Source organism: Malania oleifera, chromosome 1, assembly GCF_029873635.1.
Source record: "Malania oleifera isolate guangnan ecotype guangnan chromosome 1, ASM2987363v1, whole genome shotgun sequence".
Taxonomy (NCBI): domain Eukaryota; kingdom Viridiplantae; phylum Streptophyta; class Magnoliopsida; order Santalales; family Ximeniaceae; genus Malania; species Malania oleifera.
The window spans coordinates 9,082,289-9,093,961 of record NC_080417.1 but is presented as its reverse complement, the minus strand read 5'-3'; the positions used below and the strand labels follow the sequence as shown (position 1 = coordinate 9,093,961).

At 33.3% G+C, this 11,673-nt stretch overlaps 1 protein-coding gene across 1 annotated transcript; it reads left to right on the top strand.

The window, feature by feature from the left end:
* Positions 1-10,259: 10,259 nt before the first annotated feature.
* Positions 10,260-11,240, top strand: LOC131146299 (uncharacterized). Its single transcript, XM_058095816.1, has one exon. The coding sequence runs from the start codon at positions 10,361-10,363 to the stop codon at positions 11,039-11,041; it is 681 nt and encodes a 226-aa protein (XP_057951799.1). The 5' UTR covers positions 10,260-10,360; the 3' UTR covers positions 11,042-11,240.
* The last annotated feature ends 433 nt before the right edge of the window (positions 11,241-11,673 follow it).

Below are 11,673 nucleotides of genomic sequence, written 5' to 3'. Positions count from 1 at the left end.
GTTTATTTTCTCTTTAGCTTGTACGGTTCATTAACTATCTTTCAGATATTAGAGAAATTGCAACATTGTAAAAAGATAATCTTTTGGCTTTACTAGCATGTTGACACCCCCCCCCCCCCAAAATTCATTTCGTTGCTTATATCAGTCGCCTAAATAGAAACAAAAATATGGCTTTTAATACTTGATAATATCAATATCTATATCCTTCGGATCCAAAGTATTAATGTTATCAAGTATTAAATGGATGATAGCCACTCTATCACGCCCCGAACCCGCCAAGTGGGGCCCGAGGTATGATGTGATCTAATCACTTGTGTCTGATACCATGATCTCAATCACGCAGCGGAAAATAAATAAACATCCTTAATAATATACCAGATTACTATATAAACATCCCGAAATAGTATTTCCCAACATCCAGTATCCATATATATATATATATATATATATATATATCTCAAAAAAACTACAAAAAAAAATAAATAAATAAATAAAAAATACAACCAAAATTTGTACCCTCTCCTAAAAATACTATGCCAACACCCAACCTTGAGCTCGCTAAGCTCGATCACGCGGAGGTCTTGGAAAAAAGATGAAATTCATATCACATGAGACACATTTCAATAAGACAGAATAAATTAATACCAGTGTATGACTATCATGAGGTTTGTGTACAAATTATAATCATCATTTACATATTAATCCACAATTATGAAATCATCTTTGTTCTTACTCACACACATGCAACGTATTTTATTAACGAAAGTTTCCCAAGGATTTGGGTGATTACCCGCCCATATAAGTAGCACCCCTCTGCTTTGATACCTTATGCAACCTATGGCTACAATTGAAGCATATCAGGGCACTTACCTAACTTAGTAAGCCCTCAGGTAGATAGTTTATCTCATACTCACACACACATTCAAATAAAAGTTTACTAGCAGAAGTTCCCGAGAATAGGGAAGATTACCCACCCATACAAGTAGCTTTCCTATACTCTAATACGTTATGTAGCTCAGTATGGCTACATCTGATACATATCAGGGCACTCGCCTTTCTCAGCAAGCCCTCGGGCGGAGAGTATACTTCACCCCAAATACATATAATACTAATATATATAATACTTTACTCTGTGTCTGTTATCTCTGTATTATTCATCTTTTCAAGTTCCTGATTTTCATGCTTCTCGGTATTTCACATCACAAAAATCTCACTTCCACATCATCAGGGAGTTACGTATCGTCGTCTCCCAAGACCTTTCTCAATAATCATCACCGGGGTGTTACGTCTTACCATCCCCTGGGACCCTTTCTATAATTTATATTCACAATCACTGTTCTCATATTATATGTTGGTTAAATTTACAATTATACATTTAGAACTCACTACCAGATGGATAAACACTGTTATACTCCCGCCCCCCCCCCCAAGGACGGGTTGTGCGACTCGAAGGCTGAACTTAACCCTAGTCGGCCCACTAGAGTTAAATCAACACCACATTCTACAGTCTGTAAGTTAGATTGGCTGTTTCCCATACTGGTCTAGGCTCCAAGGGGACTCTACCCTTCTCAGCACAATCGACCATCCTGTCTCCACACTCTCCACGAGATGTGTGGGTGCACTAGCTCTGCCAAAAAAAAAAAACACACGCAACAGTACTGTGCATATCATAAAAACTCCTAATCCACCGAAGTTCTCAAATTATACATTGTAATTTAACATTCTCAATCACATGCAGTATATAATCACATCACATTTTAATTCTCAACGTATTTCCAGTATTTCCTGCATCTCATAAATATATCATAATTCAATACAATATATTTATTTTACTCATGCCACACGATTTAGAATAATACACATATTTATACATTTACTGAAAATAAGTCAACCCACATTCATCATTCACTTACTGAAAATACAATTTAGTTATCTCCACAATTATCCAAAAAATTCATTACTTTCATCATTCCATTTTTACAAATAATAGCTAATATCACAACCCTAGGTTCAAAAACAACGCAGTTCAAACGGTTGACTTTTTCAAAATTCGCATGATAATTATATTCATATACATATATGTTTTCCATTTTAACTAGTAAAATTCATAAAATACTAGCTTAATCTATTCCCCTTACTTGGTTTCCAGAAACTATGCCTGTAGGGATCCTGAAATTATACCCACGGCGCTCACCCGAACCCTGAATTCATAAATTCTAATTTATCAATTCCACCCCAAAAAAAATACTATTTTAAAATTTCCTAAACTCTTAAACTTCAAATAAATAATTAAATTAACAAAACCACAAATTTGCTTAATTTCCTAAATCTTACCCTAGCCTTGGATTTGTACCTGAAAAATCCAATTCAAAAATCCCTGCTAGACTTGTAGAAAAACACTCCTAGAACCATATGGTGGTTTCAAATCGTCAGTTAGGCTAAAGATTTGAGAGAAATTGAGAAGAAAGAGTGGATTTACCTTACCCCAAGAGTAGTGCCTACGACGCTCTTACGAAAAATCCACTCTGGTAGGAATGTCGGTGATGGAGATATGAACCCAGCAGTATTTTCAGTTTCCCGATCGACTGAGTATTTGCCGAGAAATTGAGGAGAGAGATAGAGGAGACGGACGGAGAGAGAGCCGAGCTCTCTGTAACTTAAAAAAAAAAAAAAAAACTTTCCTTAGATCCTTCAGGTTATAAGCATATATATATATATAATATTATAAATTACATTATTATATTATATTATATTATTATACTAATCAATTAATTTTAATTTTATTTATTTTATACTTCCATGCATATTATTTTCTGGGACGTTACATTCTCCCCTTCTCATAAAAATTTTGTCCTCGAAATTTGTAAAACAATAATTCTATTTAGATTCTATTATTAACGAACCACCCTATACACATATTCCAATATACATTATAACTACAAATAGTTACATTAATCTAAAACCAAAAATAACTATTGCTTATCTCATAATATAAATTTATTATCTACTCCTGCGCCACTGCAATGTCCGCACCAATCAGAATTCAAATATTAAGCTGAAAAATTAACATCGAAAACTGGGGTCATTACTTATAAACAACACCATTGATGGGTTTATCGCGGTTTTATGAAACTCGCGACTGAATCAGAAAATCACAAAAGTTCGTCAAGGGATTTATGCCTCCAAACCACGAAAAACAACTCAGAATTCTACAAAAAATAATTCAGAATTCCTAACAGTATCTTAATCTACAAATTCCTATTCCCATCCTAACTCGACCTTATACTCTGGTATTAATCCATCCTAGAGTCTACAGAACCTAACAACCTAAAGCTCTGATACCACTCTATCACGCCCCGAACCCGCCAAGTGGGGCCCGAGGTGTGATGTAATCTAATCACCTATGTCTGATACCACAACCTTAATCACACAGCGGAAAAATAAATAAACATCCTTAATAATATACCATAGTACTATATAAACATCCCAAAACAGTATTTCCCAACATCCAGTATATATATATATCTCAAAAAATCTAAAAAAAAACATAACTAAAAAATACAACCAAATTCTGTACCCTCTCCTAAAAATACTATGCCAACACCCAACCCCAAGCTCGCTAAGCTCGATCACGCTGAGGTCCTGGAAAAAAGATGAAATTCATATTGGGCCAGACACATCTCAGTAAGACGGAATAGATTAATACTAGTGTGTGACTATCATGAGGTTTGTGTACAAAATATAATCATCATTTACATATTAATCCATAATTATGAAATTATTCTCTGTCCCTACTCACACATATGCAGCGTATTTTATTAATGAGAGTTTCCCAAGGATTAGGGTGATTACCCGCCCATACAAATAGCACCCCTATACTTTAATACCTTATGCAACCTATGGCTACAACTAAAGCATATCAGGGCACTTACCTTACTCAATAAGCCTTCAGGTGGATAGTTTATCTCGTACTCACACACGCATTCAAACAAAAGTTTATTTGCAGAAGTTCCCAATAATAGAGAAGATTACCCACCCATACAAGTAGCTTCCCTCTGCCCTAATACATTATGTAGCTCGGTATGGCTACATCTGATACTGTTGACTTTTTGAATCTGATCTCTGGTTTTGATGCTGACGAAACACAAGGATCTTATGTGTGCATCTAGCTTGTGATCAGACTTACAATATAGCATACACATGAGAGAGGATTGATGGATGTCTGAGGGACATGACGATTATACCGTCTGGCGTACTCCATGATTTGAGGAGCAAAGGAAGAAGAAGAAAATACTTATTTTAAATGTAAACACATTTGGTTTTTGTATTTTGGTCTGTAATAATGCATGACATGGATGATGTGTATGATAAGCTCAACATAACCATAGATTGACCATAGGGAACCAACTGATCATAGGGCACCCTTCAGTCGACTAACACCAGATTTTTGGGGTTAAATCTCAAAGACCTTAGACTGACCATAGGTCCTAAATTATTGCATGAAAAAATCCCCTATAACTTAGAAGTATCAATTATGTGAACATTGGTGTCTTTAAAAGAGAGTTAGGAATTGAATGCACAAAGTTAGCGTGTTTGGTCGACCGAACCCTAACACACAGAGATACTTCAGTCGACCAAACCTACTCAGAGTCAAAAGTTTGACCATTTGATTGACCATCCTTAAAATGAACATCAACGCACTAGTCAACCAAACTGGAATGTGGGGAAATCCCAACGCCCTGGTCGACCAAACTTAAAGTTGAAAAATAGCCTGGTCGACCAAATCTCGGAGGGCTCAAAATTGCCTCAAATCTGGTCGACCAAAACCTCACTTCAAAAGTGCCCTAGTTGATCAAACTGAGTAATCTGGTCGACCAAACCTTGAATCTGGTTGACTGAACCTCTTGGGTTGGCGAAAGTTTTACCGTAGTTAAACAAGGTTATTTTTAACTAAACATGTTTAATCTTTTTCCAAAATATGTCCCCAATGGTCATATTTTCCCCAACTCTATACATACCCCTTCATTTGTCTTAATTAGCAAGAGATTGACAAAAATTATTAAGAAAATTTCTTTGAATTTTTTTTATACTCAAACTCCTCTTATTGCTCAAATACTTCCAATCTTTTCAAAGCATACTACTCATAATCTTTTACACTCCTTGTTTTTAAAATCATTTTGAAGAGAGCATTTGATTAATCTTTGGGCATTTATTTTCTTCATCCAAAGCTCATACTCTCACTTGTTCTTTGTTTGTGAAAATTTATTTTTGAGAGGTAGCTTCTTGGATCTCCCATATATTTTATTGATAAATATTATTGGGAGAAAATTTATATTGGTTACCTTGAAAGACTTGAGCACATATACTTTGTGTTAGGAAAGTCTTCTTGCATTTGTGCTCACTTTGATGTACACTGATTTGTAAGATCATTAGAAGGCAAAAACCCTAGCTTCCTTTGAACAAGTGTTCGAAAATCTTTTGGGAAGAGATCTTTTGGGGTTGAATCTTTGAAATATTTACTATATACACTTTACTCAAAGATTGCAAAAAAGTTATTTTGAGAAAAATCACCATACTTGCACTGGGCTTATTTTCATATCATTCGTGAGTGCGTTTTGAGTTGTATTGTTGTATACATCTGCTTAGTGTAAGAATCACATTTGATTGTACACAAATTATTCATATATGTTGTATTCTCGACGAATTGTTGGAAGAGGGAGACTAGCCCTGTGAATAGTTTCGGACTGGTTCAAACTCGGTTAAGAGAACTAGGTGCACCATCCTGGTAAGGTGTTGTAAACGGTGTCGCTCCATCCTTAAAGTGAGCGTCTAGTGGAATCCTCTTGCTTGTGAGTTTGAGGCGGGGACGTAGGCAGTATTGGCTAAACCCCGATAACATATCGTGTGTCTGCTTTTAATTTCCTACACTTTATATTCCTACGCATATATGTTATATTTGATATTTTGTGAATGTTGTGCATAATTTAATTTTCGCATATTATTTTCATCTGCGCAGTTGGTATATGCTTAGAAAGACCCTAGATTGTGTATTACTGTTGCTAGTTTAGTTGAACCTAAGAGATAAATTTTTAAATATTCAATTCACACCCCTCTTGGGAATACATTAATTCCAACAGATACCTATCAGGGCACTCACCTTTCTCAACAAGCCTTCGGGCGGAGAGTATATTGCACCCCAAATACATATAATACTAATATATATAATACATTTATTACTTTACTCAGTGTCCGTTATCTCTATAATATTCATCTTTTCAAGTTCCCAGTTTTCACCTTTCTTAGTATTTTACTTCACAAAAATCTCACTTCCATGTCATCAGGATGTTACGTATCACCGTCCCCCGAGACCTTTCTCAATAATCATCATCGGGGCGTTACGTCTCACCCCTAGGAACCTTTCTGTAATTTATATTCACAATCATTGTTCTCATATTATACGTTGGTTAAATTTACAATTATACATTTAGAACTCACTGCCAGATGGATAAATACTGTCATGCTTGAGAGAAATTGAGAAGAAAGAGTGAGTTTACCTTACCCCATAAGTGGTGCCTACGACGCTCTTACAAAAAATCCACTCCGATAGGAATGTCAGTGGCAGAGATAGGAACCCAGCGGCATTTTTCATTTTTGGATCGACCGAATATTTGTCAAGAAAATGAGGAGAGAGAGACGAAAAGACGGAGGAGAGATATAAAGGAGACGGACGGAGAGAGAGAGAGCTAAGCTCTCTGTAACTTAAAAAAAAAAAAACTTTCCTTTCATGAAGGATCTAAGGATCCTTCAGGTTATAAGGATATATATTATAATATTACATTATTATATTATATTATATTATATTTTTATGTAAATTTATTTATTTAATTTTTTTTTTACACTTCCATGTATTTTATTTTCTAGGGTGTTATAGAAATGATGGTTATTGAACAGTTTTAATTAAAAATAATCTTGTTATTAGTATATATTTATAACGTATGATTGTTATATTGTTAACTAGTGACTCTCATTGTCCATATTCAGCCATGCACTTTGAGTTGTTTATTTGTTGTTGAACCAATATTCTATAATATGAATAATATCAAGTAAGTATTGGAGCTCAAAATTTGATATACATATTCACCTTACAACTTAAAAGCTCATGTTCTGTTTAACTAATTCTTAAAATATAATTAATTTATCATTAATGTACAAAAATTAAATTATAAATTTATCATTTATTGTTACAAAACTTAAATTATAATTTTTATTTGTTGTTGAACCTACATTCTATAATATGAATAATATCATTTAGCGTGATGTGGACGTCCAATTATATAAAAAATCATTACTGTAAAAATTTTGGCAGAGTCTCCTTTTAAAAAATGACTATATCCCATCCACGCACCTGTTCAATGAAAACATTTCCTAGACAATCAATATTAGTATGTTCACAAATTTCTTTCACAACTTTCATACACATTCAACGTATCAAATTACTGTAAAAATTTTGGCAAAATCTCCTTTTAAAAAATGACTATATCTCATCCATGCACCTGTTCAAAGAAAACATTTTTCCTAGATAATCGATACCAGTGTGTTCACAAATTTCATACATATACAAAGTATCAAATTAATGTAAAAATTTTGGTAGTGTCCTTTCAAAAATAATCATATCCATCCATGCACCTGTTCAAAGAACACCTGTTCAAATCCATGCAACTACTAAAAAAAAATAATTTTAATCGGGAAGGTGGGAATGGTCACAACATTCATTTACAACTTTCATTCACACTTGCCATACACAACTTTCATTCACATATACATGCTGTGGAAAATGAATAAATATTCCTAATTATATACATAAATAATACAACGATGCTATACAAATGAAAAAATAAAAAATAGATGTTGTACAAATGAAATAAAAATAATCGATCATACTACTTCGTGCTACATGGAGGTCGTCTCCGCTTTCGGGGTGGCTACCATTTGCGTCTGCCCTCTCCTGACATCTCCTCTACGTCTGGTGTCCTGTCCCGTCGACGTTTTGTATGTCCAGCATCTCCACCAATAGGTGTTTTTTATATTCAACTGTATATTCGTTATTAATTTTTGTTAATAGTATTTTTTAATATTTTAAAAGGTTCAATCGAGGCTCGTTTCAACGCAAGGCATGCTTAAAACGCATTGAAGCTCAATCTAAAATACCATATTCAAAAAAGGGTAACGCATTACATGTTGAGACCAACGCATTTTTACAAAAAAAGAACGCTTTTTGCGTCTTTTTAGTTGAGGCTTACGCATAACAACTCTAGCATACAACATTTATTAATCATTCAACACATGGTTTATACACTTTGAATATTTTGGGTGGGAAAAATTTTATAAAAAAATTGGTAGCATACTGTTTATAAACAGAACATTTTCCCATCCTGCATATCACAAACCATGCACCGTATATTTTATGAGTTTTTACTGCATGCAATTCACTAGTCATTGAAACTGCAATGCAAGTGACATTTAGTTCAATCAACATGCACTCCTAATCAACTACCAACATGTATTTCACAATATTAGATCAATCATGTAGTTGACGTTCCAGATTAATCATGCCCACACAGTATATTCAACTGTATATTTGTTATTAATTTTTGTTATTACTTTCTAATTAACAACAATACATATATGTGCACGTGAATGTGAGTTTGCATATGTATATTTGTATATATGTATAAGTATACTTGTTTAAAATTATTAACTAATATTTATTAGTCAATTTATTTAAGAATTAGTTTTTTAAATAGTTATTTATTTTTTATTTAAATTTATTAAGAGCAGCTAAGTTTTCTATTTTTATATATATATATATATATATATATATATATATTCGTTATAGATTTATGCTTATGGCTCTGCTTGATTGAATGCAAATTACGCAATAATTATGCTTAACTATACAAAATATTTTTAATTTTTATATTGCTTATTTAATGTTTTACAATTCATCAAATTATAGATTTAAGTATAATTTTAATTATTATGTAACGAAATAATTTAAGGATTAAATTAGAAAAAAATATTCTTATGTATGACAAGTAATATGTCAGATTATCCATTTTAAATTGTCACTTAATTGAGTTAAATATAAATTATAATTTTTTAACTGATAATCTATCTATCCACCATAGATTATTTATTTTGATCTTTTTTGTTAGAATGTTGTTGAATTTTTTGTAATTTTTTAAAAAATAAAAAATATATATATATATCTTTTTTTCAATTAAACAGATTCTTATTTTTCTTGTGATCAATTGGAGACTCATTTTAGATTTGAATTACTCGATGTGCGATTGTTCATCACTTCTAGAATTTTATTATGGGACCTCTAATAATAAATTTTTAAAATTTTAACTACTTCAAAGTCCGAAGTAAAAACTTATCTCGTCTTAGTTTACACCTTAATTGAACATAATTTAAGGATAGATATTTATTAAAATATTTGTAATTGATTGTTAATTAAAAATATACATATAAAATTTTCAACCCTAATTAAGAATTATATATTGAGAATAAATGTAAAGCTTAAGCATATTCACATTGCTGTATTCAAAATTTGAGATGATAAAATATATATTTTTTTGAAATTTTTATAGGCAGTGTAATATTCAAGAAGATGAAGATGAATTTACTCAACAATATATATAAATTAATACATAATAGTTTTAATTTAATAAAATACAAATAATGAAATAAAAATCTTATCTCAAATGAGGGTTCTGAATGTATCTTCCAAATAACAAATCGAAAGCAAAATACTACATTGTGAATCTATAATAACAAATTTTCAATACGTACTGCAAATTAATCAAGAAGATTTAATGAAAATAAAATAGATTTAGGGTAAAATATATACCCCATTTCTACCATTCTATAGCTTACTCAAACGTTCACCTACAAAACTCCCCAATTGGTCACCTGCTACTACCGCGGTCCTCCTCCCTACAAGACTCTTTACTTCCTTGTGTTTGTGAGTAAAGCGAAGGAGAAAGGAGAAGTTGAAGAGTGTCAAGGCAAATCTCGTTAGTCCAGCGAGATTTGTCTTGACATGCATTAACACCCGATTTGTTTGACTTTTTAAATCTTATTATTTGATCTAGCGAGATTTATTAAGTAGTGAGATTGCGTGAATGTTCTGGAAAATATTTTTTTTAATTGGGTATTATTTAATATATTATTTAAAATTAAAGATAAAACTGGAAAACTCCATTATCAACGGTCTTCTCACTTGGAAAGAGTCTAAAACCCTAGGACTTCCATCTCTTTCCCTCCCCTCGCCTCCTTCTCAAGCTCAGAAACTACCATGGAGTCGGGCGAAGCAAACAACTCTATCTCATTGGAGATCGAGAAGGTTTCGTCCGAGCTGAAACCAGCATCTGATAGCCTTCCATCGAAGCCAAAATTCGAGCCTTTGAAGGCTCACGAGATATCTGATGGTCGAGTTCAATTTCGGAAGGTCCCCGTCCCAGCGCATCGGTACGCGCCTCTCAAGAAAGCTTGGCAGGACATCTACAACCCCATATACGAGCAGATGAAGATTGATATCCGTATGAATCTCAAGGCTCGGAGGGTTGAGTTGAAGACCAAACCAGACACTCCCGACATCAGTAATCTGCAGAAGTGCGCCGATTTCGTTCACGCTTTCATGTTGGGATTTGATGTCATAGATGCAATTGCCCTTCTGCGTATGGATGAGCTCTATGTGGATTCGTTTGAGATCAAGGATGTGAAGACCCTCAGAAACGAGCACCTTTCTCGTGCTATAGGAAGATTGTCTGGCAAAGGAGGTAAAACGAAGTTCGCCATTGAGAATGCCACAAGGACGCGGATCGTGATTGCGGACACGAGGATTCACATATTGGGATCTTTTGCCAATATTAAAATTGCAAGGGATTCTCTTTGCAGCCTCATTTTGGGTTCCCCCGCTGGCAAGGTTTACTCAAAACTTAGGGCAGTCAGCGCTAGGTTGGCAGAAAGGTTTTGATCTTTCTTAATTTATTTTATTTAGTTATATTTTTTTTCCGTGTAATGAGATTTGGGTTTTTAATTGGAGACTACATTATTTAATGTTGCTGAAAATGAGTATTAATGCTATTCGAAGTGAAAGTTTTGTCAGCTGTTATGATGTGATTGTACCATTGTAAGGATCTGATTGATTCTTATATAGCTTTTTTCTGGGGTCATCGTGTCAACTTCATATTATTAACAGCATATTATATATTTCTATGTATATTCCATATAAACATATAATAGAGAGAGAGAGAGAGAGAGAGAGATCATATATGCATGTTACAAGTTGTAGTGCCCACCATTAACCATGAAGGGAGGTTTACCGTTGTCAGGTTTAAAATTCATTTTTATTGCTTTGTGCTAATAAAATTTTAGTCTCATTGAAGACAAGCACCTGTCAAAACAATCAAATTTAGTAATATTTTAGTATTTTAGACCATTCAAAATATTTTAACTTTGACATGCTTCATCAGATCCCTTCCAAAATTTGATTAACGAATAATTGGTGACATGATCTTCTTATGCGATTATGGTGTATTTTTTTCTGTGTAAATGAACCCAAAAATATTATAACCTGCTAATTTTACATCATATAATGTCATTGTC